Source organism: Canis lupus, chromosome 4 (genome assembly GCF_003254725.2).
Source record: "Canis lupus dingo isolate Sandy chromosome 4, ASM325472v2, whole genome shotgun sequence".
In the NCBI taxonomy this organism is placed as follows: domain Eukaryota; kingdom Metazoa; phylum Chordata; class Mammalia; order Carnivora; family Canidae; genus Canis; species Canis lupus.
Window position 1 is genome coordinate 21,884,179 of NC_064246.1, and position 19,933 is coordinate 21,904,111.

General features: G+C 47.8%; 2 protein-coding genes across 3 annotated transcripts in view; both read left to right on the plus strand.

The window, feature by feature from the left end:
- The first annotated feature begins 2,737 nt into the window (after nt 1–2,737).
- On the plus strand, nt 2,738–3,261 carry LOC112651717 (adenosine 5'-monophosphoramidase HINT1-like). Its single transcript, XM_035714953.1, has one exon. The coding sequence runs from the start codon at nt 2,738–2,740 to the stop codon at nt 3,080–3,082; it is 345 nt and encodes a 114-aa protein (XP_035570846.1). The 3' UTR covers nt 3,083–3,261.
- Nucleotides 3,262–19,392: 16,131 nt separating this feature from the next.
- The window catches only part of ADAMTS14 (ADAM metallopeptidase with thrombospondin type 1 motif 14), a 77,825-nt gene continuing 77,284 nt past the window's right edge, over nt 19,393–19,933 (plus strand). For both annotated transcript variants that reach the window (XM_025434711.3, XM_025434713.3), the window contains exon 1: nt 19,393–19,474. In XM_025434711.3, coding sequence (XP_025290496.3) covers nt 19,393–19,474 — 82 coding nt within the window. The remainder of the gene's footprint in view (nt 19,475–19,933) is intronic.

The window sequence follows — 19,933 nt, forward strand, 5'->3', positions numbered from 1 at the left end:
ACAATAACAGGCCATCAGACTATGAAAGCCTCTAGAGAGATTTGCCCATAAAACAAATGAAAATTTTAATTTAATATTTTAAAACAAGCTAAAAATTTTTTAATGACTAAAGCTATGAAATTAAAGCTTCACTCAGGATTATAAAGATTTGTGAATGAGGTGATGGCACAAAAGGAAGACTTGAAAAGAACTCATGTAGAGTTAAGAAAAACAACTTTTCTAAAAGGAAAAACCATTTCAGAAATGAAAAAAAAAAGAGTGAATGTAAGAGTGAACAAATAACACAAATAATGTCATAAGAGAAATAGATGAAAAGGAAGAAAATAAAAAAGAAATAAAAATAAATAGGGAAGTGAAAAAGAAAAGATATTGGAGAAAGTGATAGATATGGAAGACAGAGCAGATCCAACTCTTATGTAAAAGAGAACCTAAAGAAGAAAACTCAAGCAGTGGGACAGAGTAAATACACTATTGCAGTGAAATTTACTCCCTCCTCTCTATAACTAAGTAGACAACAATAAAATTGGTATTGATATAGACGATTTGAACAGCACAATTGATAAACTTGGCCCAATAGATGTGCACTGCATCCATGTGCTAAAGAAATACACCTTCTTTTCCAGTGCACATTAAATATTTTTCTAAATTGGCTGTATCCTGGGCCTTAAAATAAGTCTTAAAAATGAATTCAATTTCAATAGGTTGAAATTTTACAGAGAATATTCTATAACTCAGTGAATTAAGCTAAAATCAATTCTATGAACAAAAAAATAAAAGAAAATCCCCAAATGTTTGGGAATTAAATTCTTTCAAAATAACCCTAAGTCAGAGTATAAATTGAAAAATACTTTCAACTGAATGATAATAAAAACAGGATATACCAAAATATGTGGGATGTGACTAACATAATGCTTAGAGGAAAATTTATAGTCATAAATGCATACATCAAAAGAAGAAAGACTTACTATCAATAATCAAAATAACTATCTTCAGGTGCTAAAAAGGACAACAGATTAAAACAAAACAGTGTGAGAAGGAAATAATGAAGAGAAGAAATTAATGAAACAGAAAGCTAATATACAATAAAGGAAACCAATAGCCATAGCTTGGTTTTTAAATGATAAATAAAATTTATGAACCCTTAGGAATACTGATACAGACAAAGAGAAGGAAAAGACATAAATTGACAATATCAGGAATGAAAAAAAAGTACTATTAGTACACAGCCTACATACATTAAAAAGATCATAAGAAGTTATTATGAATAATTTTATACCAATAAATTTGACAATTTTGATAAAATCAATACATTTCCTTAAAGCAATAGCTTACCAAAATTTACAGGGAAAGAAATAAAATGTCTGAATAATCCCAAATCTAGAAAAAAATGTTTTTTCTTTTTTGATCCTGTATAAAATATTGTCTTTATATAGAAATCAACTGATTTAGTCAGGGTCACTGTCTCCAATGTGATGTCTTCCTGAGACATTTTTAAGAATAATTTGGATTATAAGTCAATTTAACTGTACACTGGCTATAAAACAGTTTCTCTCTCTCTTTTTTTAAATTAAGATATGCATACCATCAAAGTCACTTATTTATTTATTTATTTATTGAAAGACTTTATTCATTTATTCATGAGTACAGAGAGAGAGAGAGAGACAGAGACACAGGCAGAGGGGAAGCAGGCTCCATGCAGGGAACCCAATGCGGGACTTGATCCTGGGACTCCAGGATCATGCCCTGGGCCAAAGGCAGGCACCAAACCACTGAGCCACCCAGGGATACCCAGGTCACTCTTTTAGAGTTTAAATTTTGTAGTCTTAAATACATGCACAATGTTGTGCAACCATCACCACTATCTACTATCAAAACGTTTTCATTACCCCGGAAAGAAATCTCCTATCTATTAGCAGTCATTCTACATTCTCTCCTCCCCTCCCTCTACCTGTCCCTGGCAACAATTAATCTACTTTCCTTATCTATAGATTTGCCTATTCTGGGAATTTCATGCAAATGGAACCATAGGACAAGTATATGTGTTCTTGTGTGTCTGGGTGCATTCAATTAGCATAAGGCTTTCAAAGTTTGTCCATATTGTAGCATTTATTAGTACTTTATTATTTTTATGTCTGAATAGTATTCCATTGTATAGTTATACCACATTTTGTTTATTTAATGATCAGTTGATGGATTGTTCCCACTTTTTGACTATTATGAACAAGGGAGTTATCAGCATTCATGTATAAGTTTTTGTGTGGATCTACATTTTCATTTCTCTTGGGTATATACCTAGGTGTGGAATTGCTGGGTCATATGGTAACTCTGGGTTTAACTATTTGAGAAACTTCCAAACCATTTTTCCAAAGTAGCTGCACCATTTTACATTCCCACCAACAGTGTATGAGGGTTCCAATTTCTCTACGACCTAGTTAACACTTGTAGCTGTCATTTTGATTATACCATCCTAGTGCATGTGAAGGGGTATCTCATTGTGGTTTTGATTGGCATTTTCCTAATGATGTTGAACATCTTTTCATGTGCTTATTGGTCATTGTGTGTACCTTCTTTGGAGAAATGTCTATTTAAATACCTTGTTCATTTAAAAAGTTTTAAGTTACTTTTCTTATTGTTGAGCTGTAAAACTTGTTTATATATTCTGGATTTTAGATCCTTTTCAAGTTATAAAAAGCAGCTCTCCCCAGGACGGCCATGCAGGCGGAGGCCACAATGGCCGATGAGATCGCCAAGGTTCAGGCCGCCGCAGCCTGGAGGCGACACGATCTTCAGAAAGATCATCCGCAAGGAAATCCCAGCCAAAATCATTTTTGAGTGTCTTGCTTTCCATGACATTTCCCCTCAAGCACCAACTCATTTTCTGGTGATACCCAAGAAACATATATCTCAGATCTCTGTAGCAGAAGATGATGATGAAAGTCTTCTTGGACATTTAATGATTGTTGACAAGAAATGTGCTGTTGATCTGGGCCTGAAGAACGGTTATCGAATGATGGTGAATGAAGGTTCAGATGGGGGACAGTCTATCATGTTCATCCTCATGTTCTTGGAGGCAGGCAGATGAATTGGCCTCCTGGTTAAGCATGTTTTAGGGATAATTTTCCCTTCTCTAGGCAATGATCAATATTTCTAAGTTCCAGTATGTTAAACAGTATACTTACTTTTGCTTGTGTATGGATAGATTGAGGAAGTAATTTTTAAAACCCATACATAATAAAAGACAATGTTGCATCGTTAAAAAAAGTATATAAAAAGCATTTGATACAATTTAATACCCATTCATGATAAAAACTCTTAATAATCTAAAAATAGATGAGAACTGCAGCTGACATCATACTTAATGGTGGCATAGTAAAAGCTGTTCCTCGGAAAATGGGAACAAGACAAGTGTGCTGCCTTTCATCAACTTTATTCAACATTGTATTGGAGGTTGTGGTTAGTTAGGAGGTTGCAGTTAGTACAACAAGTAAGCAAAGGAAATAAAGGCATATGAATGGAAAGTAAGAAATAAAATTATCACTTTATGAAGATGACATATTGAGTACATTGAAAATTAAAAAGAATCTAATAATAAACAATTGAATTAACAATAAATTAGTAATGTCCCTGGATTCCAAGTCAGTGTGCCAGCAATGATTATAAAATAAAATTTAAAATCTTTAAAACAGTACTGAGGTAAATAACGTCATGGAGGGATATACCATGTTCATGAATTAGGAGAGTCAAAGTTGTAGAGAAGTCATTGCTCCCCAATTTGATCAATAGATATAATGCATTTCTATAAAATCCTGCTTTAATATGGAACTTTATAGGTCAATTCTAAAATTTATATGGAAATGCAAAAGGCCAAGGATAGTCAAGAATATATAGAAGAAGTATAAAGCTGGAATGGAGAACTTTTACCACCAAATATAAAGCCTTATTTTAATGCTATAGTAATTGAGTCAGTATGATGTTGGCATACATATAGAAAAATAGACCAATGGATGATAGAATAGGGTCCAGAAACAGACACACATTTACGGTCACCAGATTTCTGAGAAATGTGCCACTGAAATGCAATGAAAGAATGTTCTTTTCAATAAATGGTATGTGAAATTTGAGTACTCATATTGGAAAAACATGCATGTTGAACCTTCCTGGACTTCATGTAAAAGTAAATTCTAGATGGATATAGAACCAAATGAAAAAAAAGTAAAGCTTCTAAAAGATAACATAAGAAATCATCTTTAAGACCTTGGTGAGGGAAGATTTAGTAAGTAAGATTTTAAAAGGGCTTACTAAAGGAAAAATTTATAATTTAGAGTTTATGAAAATGAAGAATTTCTGTTCATGAAAAGATATGGATGAAGCAAAGAGGATAAGCCACAGAGCAGGAAAAAACTTTTTTTTTTTTTTTTTTTTTTTTTAATTAAGTAGGTTCCAAGCCCAGCATGGAGCTCAACATGGGGCTTGGATTCACAACCCTGAGATCAAGACCTGAGCTGAAGTCAAGAGTCAGATGCCTAACTGACTGAACCACCCAGGCACCCCAGATGAAACCATTTTTAATAGACATGTCCAACAAAGGATTAATATCTAAAATATAAAAAAATAAAATCTAGAATATAAATAAGCTTCTACTAATCCATAAGAAAAAGACAGACAACCCATGGTCAAACCATTGACACAAGTGTTTAGTAGTATTTTTTAAAGATAAACATACATATATCCTATGGTCAGGTAATCCCAAACCTGGGCATATGCCCCCAAGGAATGATTGCTATGCCCAATTAAAGCTGTGTACTAGAATGGTCATAGCAGTGCTATTTCTAACAGCCCAAATGGAAACCACTAAAATGTCCATTTATAATAGGATGGGTGAATAAACGGTAGTATTTTTCATGCTGTGGAATTCTACACTGCAAAACAAAATAGCCAACAAAGAGTACAGGAAACAATTATGAATGAATCTTGCATGTAAAATGTTGAATGAAGGAAACCAGGCACAACAGAATGTAAATTGTATGATTCCATGTATATGAAGTTCGAAATAGGGAAAACTCATCTATGGTAGCAGAGGGCAGAAAGGTGGTCATTTTGTGAAGGTTTAGGGATCGGGTGACTACGTGGTGGGGCTTCTAGACAGCACCCAGTTCTTTATTTCTTGGTCTAGGAGGTACTTATATGAGTTAGATGTGTCTATTTCTTATATTTCTTGAGCACATGCTCTTTGTACACTTTTCAGTATATATGTTACACTTCAAAAAAAAATTTACTTCCTTTAAAGAGATCTTATATTTTAAAGATATATACTGAACTATTTATAATTTGCCTCAATATAATCCAGTGAGGATGCACTGTGTGTGCCTGTGTGTGTGTGTGTAGGGGAGTGGGGAGTGTATGAATGAAGCAGATTAGCTACAAGTTAATTATTAAAAATGGCTTATGGGTACATGGAGGCTTATTATACTTTTTGCTTTCGTATATATTTGAAATTTTTCACCCCCAAAGTTAAAAGATAAAAGCAAAAAGCCCCAAACACTAGAGTTTGGCAAGGGACTTGATGGAGATGTAATTTGCATATCCATCCACCTTGGAGAGGAGGGGAAGTCACTGGAAGTGCTATTTGCAGAAGGCCTCAGAATCCTACTGCGCAAATGCATTTTGAGGATGGGAATTAAGTCCCTGGCACACAGGGGCTGGAGATTTATGTGCAAAAGGGGTTAAAAATCAATCCTATCCCAGTAAGATGCTCAGTAAATTGCCCAGGAGTCAGAAAACTCAGAGGACAAGACCTCTAGCTACTAGGAGTCCGTGTTCTGGTAATTTCACCATCAAGCCTCTCTTCTGACTGCGCTTGCCCCAGAGTCAGCTCACCAATCCCTGTGGCTTCCGCTGCCACCCTGAGGCTGATGATTCTCAGATCTCTCCTTGCCCCAGGGTGCCAGGCTTGGGTGCTCACTGCAGGCGGGGGTTGGGAGGGGGTGGGTTCCCTTGGTTGTCCCAGAAACTTCACATTCACCTTGTTCCAGAGGAGCTCTATCCTCTCCCTCCTAAACTTCCCTTCTCCATTTCAGGGGATGCTTCCTACTGGCCCCTAGTCACCAAGGCAAAAACCAGTGGGGTCATCTTTATGTGCTCCCTCCCCCTCCTCCTAGCCTCTCCCCTGACTGCACCCAGCGTCTTCTCAGAGAGTCTGCCCTTTCCTAAACCTGCAGCTGGCGCCTGGGGCCAGACCTCCCCATCTCTCCCAGGGCCTGTACACAGCCCCAGTCCAACCACCGCCCATGCCTCCGTGTCACCAATTTGGGAAGGGCACCAATTAGGAGTCATGCATACAGGGTGCAGAATCTTGGAGGCAGGGGAGCTGGCAGTGAGGGGAGGGTGCATACTGTAGATATTGGGGGATAAAAGGTCAAATCAAAAACGACCGTTTGGAGCATCTACTGGGAGCAGACACCACATTGAGCGCTTCACCTGCCCTCCCCAGCCACCCAGCAGGCCCCGCCCCCGTGCCTGACAACCTGTGGAAGTGATACGCCACCAAGTTTGTGTTGAAGTTGTACCGGTCCTGGCACATCTTTGGGGCTTTGACACTGGCTGCCTTGGAGTGGGGGCCCGCCACAGCCACAGTCACATTGACCCCTGGCACCTGGACCATGTCCAGCCCTACCTGCCAGTCATGATGGGTGTTGTCCGCCAAATACTGGGGACATTTCCTCACAAGAGCTGGATGTGGCCCTGGCGAGGTAATGCTGGTGGCTGGGGAGTGCCAGGGGCAGGTGCTGAAGGGCACCCTGCTGCAGGGCATTGTGGCAGGGGACACAGGGGCCATCAGGCTGCAGGAAGTGCTGTGTGTCCCCGAGGAAGGAGCCCAAGCACTGGTGGCTGGTCACATCCTTGCCGTCCCCCTCCAGCCAGGAGCCAGGCAGGAGGGCAGCAGCCAGAGGAAGATGCCTAAGAGAAGCACGAGGGAGGCCATGGAGCTGCAGAGATGGAGCTGGGGACACTTGTGTACGTGGAGTGGAGCACGCACGAGAAGGGAGGGTAAGAAATAGTTCTTCTCACCTTCTTCCTCACCTCAACGTCCCTGCTACAGACTCAGCCACACCCAGCCCTCTTTCTAGCACCTCCACGTCCTGTGTGGGGAGGTCTCCTAGGCAACGGTGCAGCTGGGATGGGGTGCAGAGCAGGAGCTGAGAGTGGCTCCACTGAGGGAGCTCGGGGGTGCTCCGGAAGGGAATAGGCCCTGTTCTGAAGCCAGTGGGTCTTGGCCACAAGTGTGTGACCAACCATCCCAGGGTGCCCAGGACAGGGATTGTCAATGCCCAAACCGGAGAAGCCCGGGCAAGCGTGGACAAGCTGGTGACCCCCGCCATGTACCCAGCCCTGTACCCAGCTGGTGCTTAACCTGATCTGTGAGAAGTAGGACAGAGGCCCTCTAGATGCTGCAGAGCCACCTGGCTCTGGCCCCACTGTGGCACCTGCCTCCGTGGGACCTTGGGCGCTCTGCTGAATGGGTTCTAGCTCTGGATCTGTGAAACCATGGGCCAGAGCCTACATTTCCACATCTGTAAATAGGAGTATTGATCCCCTGGGGTCATTGTGAGCATGAGAGAGCCTGGTGGGGCCCTCTGACAGACGGCTGCACATGTTGTTGTCATCTTCTCACTTCGGTGAAGTACCCCAGAGGGACCCCAGACAACTGAGTCCAGCTGGTGGTTGCCGTGTCCTTCCACCATTGTGGCATCATGTACTAGTTCTGCTTCCAGGCCTTTCTGACAGAGACATGTGTATGAGCCACTTAATCATGGTCAGCACCCTTTCACCTGCTCTCATTTGGGACACAGAATCCACAGAGCCCCCAGATCTGGATGCCTTCATTTAGAATAATAATACTGAAGGCTAATAATAATACAAAGCTGATATTCGTTGAGTCCTTATTATATGCCAGGCATCTGCTAAGTACCTTGCATCTAGGCGTCCTCACCACGGTCCCATAAACCAGCTCTGTGATTTTTCCTATTTTACATATGGGGAAACTGAGGCTCAACGGGGTCGTTCTGCAAGTCATGAGCTGATAAGTGGCAAGCCAGCATTATGGACTTTCCTGAAGCCCTTCTGGATTGTGCATTCGACAGGGACAAGCCAGGGACAGTGGGCGAAATCCTGTCGGCAAGGTGTCAAGCACCCAAGGTGGAGGGTGCCAGGCTGCTTGAGGCAGGAGAGAAGAGGTGGAAGGAAGGACGTGGGGTTGGTGGATTGGGCAGCCCCAGTGGGTGCGGGCATCCCGGGGGGCAGGTTAGGGCACCCGATTGGAATACCAGAGCTTACGTTCTCTTGCAGTGTGATCTTGGCCGGTCCACCTCCACTTTCCGCCATTAGTTTTCCCACCAGAACAATTGTTGGGAACCTGGTGGTCATCATTTCTGGTGCTGCTACTTCATGATAGCCTAGCACTTCCCGTGGATTGGAGGGTTAATCTTTATAAGATCTCTCATGAGTAGGTAGCTCTGTTCTTTTAATTTTACATGGAAGGAAAGCGAGGCACTGGAGAGGTGATGTGACTTGCACCAGGTCTGAGGCAGCACTGGGCTTGAGCCTGGGCCAGTCTGCTGTTGGGGCCCGAGGCTGTAATCTCTGGGCTAAATCCAAGGAGCCCTCAAGTTCCTACCAGCAGGATGAGCTCCGGAGTCCCCAGGGGCCTTCTCTCTTGCTAGGACCAGGGAAGTCATGTGGGTGAAGCAGGGAAGGAAGTCCCAAGGGGAGGGGTCCTTCGGGATTGCACACAAACGGGTCATCTAAGTCAGAGGCTGGGCTCCCGGGGCTCCCTTAACAGTTCGATGCCCCTTCTGTGGCCTCCTTCCCCCTCTCGGACCCCAGGTACCTGGTGCTCCCACCAGCCTTCCCCTGGATGTATCAGACTCTGCTTCTCGATGCTCTGGTCTGAGACGGGGCTCAGCCAAGGGAGAACGGGATGTAGCTCCCACTGCTCTTGCACATAAGGAGATGGGGGGCCTCTCTGCTCAGCTCACAGGCTTGTGTCCCTTCCATAGAATCTGTTGGGACATGATTCTAAGGAGTCTCTGCTTGTCTCCTGAATAGCTCTGGTTCTGGACTACTTTTTTGAGGGCATAGCAGATGGCCCTGGCCAGTAGTGATCTTGCCTCTCTCCAGGGCAGGGCCGTTTGCTAGCAGCTCCCTTATAAGATGGGCATTTCCTAAACTTGGGGTTCCTCCCCTGTGACGCATATGCACTGCGGGCCCAGCAGCCACCAGGGCCCACCTCCAGCTGGGCCCCGCGGGACTTGGCGTGAGCGAACAAGAATCTCCCGCTGCCCTCTGTGCTGTGAACAACTCAGTCCTTGGCCTCTGACCCAGACGTTTAGTGTCTTCCTCTGGGAACCAGGGCAAGCCTACAAGGAGGGTAACATCTCCCACCTGCACGGCTCTTTACGGTTCTGGTGATGAGGTTGGGTGCTGCACAGTCATGGCTTTCTGGAAGTGGGAAGAGCAAGAGCCCTGTGGGGGCCACGATGAGGGATAGAAGAACCCCATGGATGGTATCACACAAGTGGTGATGGAGGATTGAGGAGCGAGCCGCGCTCACTGTCCTTCCTGTTATTGAGGCTGTAGGGCTAGAGGTAGGAGGGAAGCAATTGGCCTGAATGTCACTTTGGCTGGGAGGAGGAGGAAGCGCCAAGGAGTCCCCGGAGCTGACAGCTGACAGCTCTGGGCAGATCCAGTCTGAGCCCAGGCTGCCACAGGGCTGTTTGACACCCCAGCATATGATGGGCAGCAGCTAGTGACATTTCTTCAGGGGACTGATAAACCTGTGTAGCCTTGGCGCTAATCTGGGGCTTGTGTTTGGCTTTCTGGGCCATTTGCCCTTTGATAGGGGTGCACCTTCCAAAAGCCACTCCCCAGGGACGGATGGAGGGCCCCACCTACTGCCTCCCCCTGGTGCCCCGGCTCAGTCGTGAGCAGTGAGGTCACTGGCTGTGGCTGCCTCCTGGGAGGGCTCACCTCTCAGCTGCTGCTCTCTGGGCCACGGGGCTGGAGAGGTATGTGGACCTATTTGGAACGTTCGGTGGAGGTCAGCTGCGGCCGGGTGGGAGGAAGCTTCCTCTTGGCCAGCTGGAGCCGACTCGGGAAAGCACACAGCTGGTAACATGCAATCTACGTGTTTTTTTAGCTCGCTCCGGATTTGGACCTTTACCCTGCGCTTTCCATTCTCTGTGCATTTTGCTCTCTCCGTGACCTGGTCTTCCCGCAGCTCTTGGCACCCCTCCGCCCAAGGCTCAGCTCCACTGGCCCTAAGTAGCTCTTTGGTGGCTGGGAGGGATTTCTGACCCGGTTCCCATCCCACAAACCTCCCAACTTCTCAGCACAGACTTGGCTAATTGATCTGGAGGCCTTGCCAAAAAGCATATCCTGGAGGCCTGTGGAGCATAAACGTTAGGGCAGGTGTAGGGCCCGGCTGGCCTCAGCTGCCCGGAGTTATAAAAAGAACAGAAGTGCCTGTGGCGGGTGGGTGACTAATGGTGGCCGCGAGGGTGTCACCATCAGCTGTTGGGTGAGGTGATGTGAATCGAGCCTCCCTTAGTTCTGAAGGCCTGAGTATCTCTGAAGGCCTCTATCCTTTGTTACCTCACAGCCTTCATGGGGAGAGGTTCAAACCGTTAGAAGAATGATCTAGCCCTCTGGAGAGCACTGCTCACTCAGTGTGGAGGGCTGAGGGAGGGGACCCCAATGCTAGTCAATATGGTACACTTTTATTGAGCACCTACTGTGAGCCATGCCTTGGTGAGATGGCACCTGAGCCGGGCCCTTAAGACAATTGATAAGAAATGCTTCACTGGGAAGTATGTGTCTTGATGGGTTCTGGGATGAGGTGCCTGCTGACAAAGGACCCGAAGGAGGAGTCCCAGCTTGCAGGTGGAGGTGGGGGGAAAAGCCACCCCCACCCCGGCTCAGGAAAGAGCCTGAGTGCAAAGCCCTGCAGGCTGAGTCATGGGAGGGTGTTGGGTAGCTCAGAGGCCCCCCGCCGAGGTGATCTCATTCATGAGCTGACGGAGCAGGGCCAGAGCTCCCCAGCCAGTTAGCAGCAGAGTTTTGACCAGATCCCTGGCCTCCCAACGTCCCTGCTGAGGGTTTTCTCTCACTGGGCAAATGCTAGACATGATGCAGAGCCTCACCTTCACCACTGGAATCACAAGTGGGCATGCATCCAGGTCACCTGATCTGGGTTCAGGGTTTGTACATGGAGAGCAGAACTGGAAGAGCAGGTGTTTCCTGGGCCCTGGGTGGTGCTTGCTACAGCACCCAGTACATAGTCGGTGCTCAATAAAGGCCTTGCCCTCCTTTGGAGGACACAAGACAATGATCAACCCATGATGACTTTGAGGCTAGGGCTTGTGAAAGTTCTGTGCTGATGGAAAGCAGGGATCCCACAGCAAAGTGTGGGTGCTTGTGATCCCCCTGTAGCCCATCCCCATTTGAAGGAGTCCGGGTCATCCTGGAAATGAGCAAATGTCAGTTCACCTCCAACCCACCTGTGGCAGACGGGGAGGCCTTTCAATCACTCAGGGCATCCAGTTTTAAGGGCTAAGAAGGAAGCAAAATGCCAATAATATTATGCCTCCTCTGCCCCAGCTCTTAAAGGACTTCCAGATATATATCTGGTATTGTGTGCATCCATCCTCAATGGGAGGTAGATTTCTAGTCTTGTTTTCCAGGTTTAAAAATGGAGTGCTCCGGGGGGATCCCTGGGTGGCTCAGCGGTTTGGCGCTTGCCTTCGGCCCAGGGTGTGATCCTGGAGTTCCGGGATCGAGTCCTGCGTCGGGCTCCCGGCATGGAGCCTGCTTCTCCTTCCTCCTGTGTCTCTGCCTCTCTCTCTCTCTCTGTCTATCATAAATGAACGAATGAATGAATGAATAAATAAATAAATAAATAAATAAATAAATAAATAAATCTTTAAAAAAAATGGAGTGCTCCAATAGGTGGCTTTGGGTGAAGAAAGAAAGGTGTCATTACAGAGGTTCAGTTCCGTCATTAGAATGCCACCCTGCTATGTACCCCAGGATGCTGAAAACACATAGACCACAAGAGTATTGTCTTTCTGAAATACGTCAAATATAATTCAGATAGACATCTTTATATTTTCCATTGATATATAATTTAATAACTATATAATAATATATAAATAAAAATTTATATTAAATATATAATAAGCAATGCATTTTATACACCATGATATAATTACATATTTTATAGCATATAATGTATAATGTGTAAATACATTATTCTTTTAATTTTAATTTTAATTCAATTAATTAACATATGGTGTATTATTAGTTTCAGAGGTAGAGTTCAGTGATTCATCAGTTGTATATAACGCCCAGTGCTCATTACATCATGTGCCCTGTTTAATGCCCGTTGCCCAGTTACCCCATTCCCCACCCACCTCCCTTTTAGCAATCCTGTTTGTTCATAAATTGTATATTAAAATAGAGATTATATAATATGAAATATAACATAAGGATATATGTATTAAAAATATGTATTTGACATGCTACTATAAGCACCTCTCACACTATATCCTAACAATTTCGCCCCTTGGGGTCTAAACACCCCAGTATACGACCATGATTGGCTCATGTGTCAGCTTGAGTGAGGAATCTGATAGCAGGTTTTATATCTCACTAAATTTTCTGAAGCCTAATGCTGGTCCCAGCCCCTCATAGAAGCTTCCAGGGGCTGCTGAGAACCTTCTGGATGGACTAGTCTTCAACAGGGCTTTTCAGCCCTGAAGAGGTCGGATCCTGCCCCAGCCTCCCCACCAGCCTTTGACTACCTCCTCCGACTGTGCAAGCGCGGGCTTGGCATCCCTTCTCCGTGCCCTCACAGCACCTGTACCTCCCCTCATCCCAAGAACACCCTCATAGACATGGACTCAGAATACAGACTGGTCTGCCATGGTCCCCTCCGGATCCCTGATGTTGGGCACAGAACTGGGGAGGGGGAGTTTATTAGATGCTGATGGCGAGTTGGAAGATGGAGCAAGGAGAATCTGTGTCCTGGGGGGTCTAGGGGCACCCTAGGGAGATGCAACCCCCTCAGGCATTTTGCTGAGTTGGCCCATTTTGGAAGGTTGGGCTCATCACCTTGGTTTCCAACCTAACCATTCATTCCCCTCCCTCCTTCCCAATAGAAACCCAATTTCGTTCATCTCACGAGCAGCCATGTGCTTCTGAGGATGGCCTCAGCTCTTGTCAGGCACTGGCTGTGGAGGATTCTGGGTATTAAAACTTGAGGGTACAGTGTTGTAGGTGGGCCTCTGGAAGCTTCTACCTGGCTCTTTAAATGGAACACCAGAAAATGTGGAATTCTGTGGGACAAATGTCTTCAACCTAAAACATGGAAAGGAACAAAAAGGCAGGGGAAATTGTTTGGATCAGGGGTCATCAAACCTTGCTTGTAAAGACTAAGTAATAAATATTTCAGTCTTTGCAGCTCATTCTGGCTCTATGGAAATAACTCCACTCTGCTTTGCAGCATGAAATGAAGCTGAGAAAGTATAAACAAGTGAAGGTGGTTGGGTGTATGTCCAAAAACAGGCCTTGGGCTGGGTTTGGCCCCACGTGTACCTTGCCCACCCATGGCTGAGATTACAGGAGTCTTCTCAGACACATCAGCCAAACACATTGTGTGAACCTTGTCTGGACCCTGATTTGAACAAACCAAGTCTTTGTTTTAACAAACCTTAAAACAAAACTAAGGAAAACAAAAATTTTTGTGATCGAGAAATTTAAACAGTGAGTGCATATAAGACCATTTTAAGAAATTGTGATTAATTTCGTTAGATGTGACAAAGGCATTATGCTTTTTGTTGTTGCTGTTGTTGTTTAAAGAAGAAAGAGTCTTAATCTCCTTAAATATCTTTAAAAAAAGCTACTGATACTAAATGATGGGTGATGTCTGAGATTGCTTTAAAATAACCCAAGATGGGGGCGCCTGGGTGGCTCAGTCAGCTAAATGTCTGCCTTGGGCTCAGGTTGTGATCCCAGGGCCCTGGACTTGAGCTCTTCATCGGGCTCCCTGTTCAGTGGAAAACCTACTTCTCCTTCTCCCTCTGCTGCTCCCCTGCTTGTGCTCTCTCTCTCTCTCTCTGCGTCAAATAAAGAAATAAAACCTTAAAAAAAAATAACCCAGGATGTATGGAGGGAGAGAGGGTAACAGTGAAACAAGACCTATCTCGTGCTAACAATGATGGAAGCTGGGTTGTGGGTAAATGTAGGGGATGTCGGGGGCAGGTGGTAGCTTCATACTACTCTGTCTTCTTTTGTGTATGTCTAAAAATTTGCATAATAATAAAATTTTAAAAAGAGACGACAAGAAAAAAACTCCCTTTTCCACTGCCTCTGGTCACCATTGCATTTGGTGAACATATGCATTGGGCTGGCGCTAATGCAGCTATTTTGTGATTAAGAGGGGACAAGCCTGAGGACAAGACTAAACACAAACATGGCAGAGTGGAAAGGGGAAGAAAATGGGTGCTGGATAATTTTGTTAGGCTGCCAAATTAATCAGGGAGGCACAGGTGTGTTTCAGTATTCCATATTATGTGGAGTAACAAATTAAGCCATATTTTAAAATTGATATTGTTACATGTCACCCAACTGATATAGAGAAAGGACCAGAATCCTTTCTGGTCCTGGCCCATGTTTGCTGCAGGATGCCACCATGACATCTAAGAGGACGCCAGGATTTGAAGAAAGGCTTGTGAGCAATGAGTCCTGGCCAAATTTCTCTGAGACCTTTTATCACGAGCCAAGGGGCTCCAGGAAATAGGAGACGGTCTCTGCTTTCTGCCTGCCTCTCTTGAGCTCCAAGGGGCCAATGTCAGGGGCTGTACTGGACTTTGGTTTGCAATTGTAAATCTACAGTTTTGGGAAAGGAAATGGCAGTAACAGAATTCCTGAAGGACAGCTGGACTTTCTGGCATCCCTCCTTACAAGGACAAGGAGACCTCCTCTCCCTGAACCCCTCTCGACATGCAGTAACCACAACTGTACAGTGTCTACACACAGGGCACAAACAGCATTGTTTCTAACTGATCTCATGGTTCAGCCGGTCTCGGGGGTGTCAGCTGTTCTGTAATGTATGACAAATCACTGTGGTTAACTTAACCCATCCGGGTCTCCTAGATACAGTCACTAGACACTCGCCAAGAAATGTGCAAAGGGAATGCTAGGGGGTGGGGGAGGAGGAGCGGAGAAGGGTGATGTGGAGAAGGACCATAAGGCATGGTCTCTGGTTGCTCTGGATGCTCCTGGAGCTCTGTCTAGACCCAGATTCAGATAGGACTTGAGGCCAGGCTTTAGGGACTGGGGATAGGGGATGAGGGAGGCAGCCTTTAATGAGGAGCAGGTCATAGATCCTCAGTGAGTTCGTTCTCATCCTAATTTGGCCCTGATTTTCAAAGCTTCGCCTAAAATAGTGATTCTCATATTTGAGTGTGCATTAGAATCCCCTGGAAGATTTGATAAAGCACAGGTTGCAGGGCCCCACCCCAACAAGATTCTGGCTGAACCTCAGGTGGAGCCTGAAAATTCAAATTTATAACAAACACCTAAGTGATGCTGATTCTTTTTTTAAATTTAAATTTAAATTTTTTATATATTTTAATTTTTTTAGTGATGCTGATTCTGCTGGTCCCGGGGACCCTGATTTGAGAACTACTGACCTGAAACTTGTTAGTGAGACTGTGGCTCTCAAGTGTCAGGAGGAAGAGACCCAAACCTTTCTTCTTCTCTTAGGAATGAGGTGAGAACCAATGATGAGTAGCCAAAGGCCTGAGGTCCTGGGTGGGAGGAACCAACAGGGTGATGCCCTGGGATCCTCTGGCCAGGAGCCAGGAGTCTTGGGGTGTTATCCTGCCACCGAACGAACCTACTATGTGGCCTCGGGGAAGTCACCTCTGCTCTCGGAGCTTCAGTCTACCCTGTGTAAAAAAACGAGCAGATGGCACTTTTCTGTGTGTGTTCTAGTTTTCTCAACAGAAAGGCTTTTAGAAAGAAAAAAGGAAGACAAACTGAACTTGAACTACGTGGCCTCTGAGGGGATGAGGGTGGGAGAACCTTGTGCAGACACCATGGTGCGCTCTGAAGCCTGTGGGCTTTGGTTTGGACACAGGTTTTCCACTGAACTTGCCCCGAGCCCCTCTCCTTCTGGAATCCCTGTTGCACTCACAGCTGACTCTGCTCCTTTGTCCAGAGCATGCTTCTCTTTCCCGTCTTACCTGGTTTCCGGCTTTCTCGTGCACCTGTCACGTCTTCCATTGGGTTGCTGACTGTGTGCCGTGCCAACTGTTTGCATCTCCCCCTCCTCTCCCAGGGCATCAGACAGAAGGAGCGTTGGGTGAACGTTGGAGGGCCATCAGGAAGAGAAACATCTGAGCCATACTCCATTGTGCAAGAATCCCAAGGTGGGAGACGGGGAAGCCAGAGCGTGCCTTCCGAGGAGGGTCCCCAGCTGATGCCTGTAGATTTTTTTGCTTTGGCCCTGTGCACCTCCAGAAATGGGGCCTGCCACCCAGCCATTTCCTCTACCTTCTGCCCAGACTCTGAGTTATGCTCCCCTGTCCCCTCTTCCTAACAAAGGCTTCCTCAGTAGAAAAGAGCTTGGACATACAATACTTGCCAACAAAAGCAACCGTCGTAGCCCCAGGGAAGGGGGTGGGGGTAGAGAACCCGGGTGAGGTTTTGCTCTCTGCTCGCCAGGACTGGCTCCAGGGAAGGCCCCAGCCCATCGCTCATGAGTCAGGCTGCTGGGGTCCCAGCTGCAGTTTGTCCCTCTTGACTTACCAAGTCTAAGGCAGGAAGAGTGGGGTGGGGCCCTGGGAGGGGGCTAGGCAAGCTGCTGGGGTGGCGAGGGAGAAAATTAGCAATCACAGGCCTTGGCTCTTCTGTCCCCACAGGGCCCCCACACTGCAGCTGGGAAAACTGAGACCTCGGGAAGGGAGGTCATTTTATCTTGAGCTCATTTAGGGGATTTGTGGACGGCCAGATGGAGACACTTCTAGCCTGGTCATTTCACAGTCTCTCCTCCAAATTCCCACTGACACATGCCGCACCCCCCCAACCTTACATTTTTTTTTTTTTTTTTTTAAAGATTTTGCTTATTTATTCATGAGAGACACACAGAGAGAGGCAGAGACATAGGCAGAGGGAGAAGCAGGCTGTGGGGAGCCTGAAGTGGGAATCAATCCCAGGATTCCGGGATCAGGACCTGAGCCAAAGGCAGATGCTCAACCGCTGAGCCACGCAGGTGCCCCCACCCCTCACATTCTTGCTCCATCTGCCCTACACACAAAACCACAGTCTGGCTCCTGACTTCATAGATCTTAAGGGACCAGAAAGAGGAGAAAAAGGAACTCTATTTTTCCTGAACTTAATATAGATCAGTTTGGTGGTGCCATTTTCAAATAACTGAATGGTCTCGGTATTGCTTGGAATAGAATATGCTCTGCATTTCCACAGAACCTCAGAGTTTGCCTGGGATTCCTGTGAGTCTCATGGTTTCCCCTTTGGCAGATGATGTGCTGCAGCCCAAAGAGAAAAATGACTTGCCCTCAGTCACACAGACTGTACTTGGCAAAGTTCAGCCTAGGGTAGTCTACTGACCCCTAATCTTATCTCTTTTTTCTGGCTCAGCACCAGGGGCTGGATTCTGATCTGTCTCTGTTGCAAATGAGCTGTGTGACCCGGGACACTGCTTCAGCTCTCTGAACCGGCTTTCACAAAAGCTTGCTCACTCCATCAGCACTGCCTCTCAGGAGGCCCAGGGCCAGGGCCTGGGGGCCACAGGGATGAGGAATCCAGCTCTCTCTGCCCACAAGACAGGAACATATTCAGAGCCCAGCAAGGGTGCAGACTGGGAAGCCTCACGTCATCAGGGGAAGAGTGCAGGAAGCCAAGGCCTCTCTCAGGGGATCCAGGGATTCCCAGGAGAAGTCTGGTTAGGGAATTTCCACCCACAAGTTGGTCTCCTTTTAAGAAGGCCCCACAACAAAATGTCTGGACTCAAAAGCAGAACGATTAGGGGTCTTTATGCACTTTATACAAAGATTCTTTATTCCACAGTTCCTTAAAATACACTCACTCACACACACACACACACACACACACACACACACACAACTCCTTTCTCCAATTCCCACCTCTGGCTTGCTTGAAATACAGTTCATTTGCAAATTGTTGGGAACACATTTATACAGTCAGGCAGGAGCTGGGCTATTTGCCCTGACTACTGAACTGGTCTCAGGAATATTGCAAAACCAGCAAACCACTCTCATCTCTGACTCTTGGTTTCTTCCCACCTTGGGCTGTGGAGGGGCTATGGGTGCCAGAGGGGGAGGATATTTATTTATTGAACAGCTACTAAGTGCTATAGTTAACACTCTAAGGGAGGCTCAGGGCTAGGATTTCAATGAGGGTTGTGTGAGCATCAAGCCCAGGCTCTCTCCTCACCTTGCCGAGCCCCACTCTCCACTAGGACACAGGCCGCCCATTGCATTTGGGGGCACAGAGAGCTGTAGTCTGTGAAATGGGTAGATCCAGGGGGTGTGTGTCAAAGGTTAGATGGGGGGGGGGTATGTCAAAGGTTAGAGAGGGCGTCAAGACCATGAGGAGAGAAAGGAGACACCCTCCGGCGGGGAGGAGAGGTGCTCACGGTCTCCCCATCCACATGGAGTTGGACACCCCTTGGGCCCAGGGGCTGGAGAGGGAGCCCCGCGGTCAAGGAAGGGGAGCGGAGGGGACGAGGAAGTCGGCTGCGGACTGTCCCCTCCGCCCCCCATCCCCGGGGTGGGGTGGGGTGGGGTGGGGTGGGGGGAGCCCAGGCGGCTGGCTCCGCGTGGCACTTCCGATCCGGCAGGGCCGCGCGCCCGCTGCGCTCCCCGGCCCCGCGCTCCGCCCCGGCCGCGCGGCGCCCCCCGCCCGCCCTCCCGCCCCGCCCCGCCCCGCCAGCGAGCCCACCCCCGGCCCGGCCCGGCCCGGCCCGCGCCGCCGCCCCCTCGGCGCTCCCGCCGCGTCCCGCCGCGTCCCGGAGCGTCCCGGAGCGTCCCGGCGCGGGCGGCCCGACCGGCAGGCGGCAGGCGGCAGGCGGCACGGGGGGCGCTGGCGCGTCGGCCGCTCCGCTCTCCCGCCGGCGGCCTGGGGCGCGGAGCCCGCGGTCCGGGAGGCGGCGGCGCAGGCGGAGGCCGGGGCGGGCGCTCGGCAGTCGGGGCGCGCTGCAGCCTCGGGGCTCGGGGCTCGGGGCTCGGGGCTCGGGGCTCGCGGCTCGCGGCTCGCGGCTCGGGCGCCCTCGGCCCGCGTCCGCGCGGCCACATGGCTCGGCTCCGCGCGCTGCTGTCCTGCCTGCTGCCCCTGCACTGTGCGCTCTGCGCCGCCGCGGGCAGCCCGACCCCAGGTGCGTGCAGGGCGGGCGCGCGGGGCGCGGGGCGCGGGGGTCAGGCTGGCCCGGGGTGGGGGGCGCCCCGAGGAGCCGGGGCAGCCTTGCAGCCGGTGGGAGGCGGTGCGCGCCCGGGGCTGGAGCTCGTTTCTTCCCCCACGTCGCGAGCGCTGACCCACGATTGCTCTTCCTTTCTGGCACAAGCGGTGGGGAGAAGCCCCGGGAGAGGTTTTGGGGCTATGGAGTCTCTTCTCAGGGGGCTGGACATTGGCCTTTGTCTCTGTACTTCGCACTCTCTCTGCTTTGCATTCTCTCTCTCTGTCTCACTCACACATGCACGCACACTCTTGGTCTGGCTCTGTCCTGGGTGCCTTTTACTTTCCGTGTCTTCACTGTCTCCAGCTGGTGTGCGCGTGTCTGACGGTCTCAGCCTCGCAGGATCAAGCTGGCAGGTGGTTGCCCCGCACCCCAGGGAGC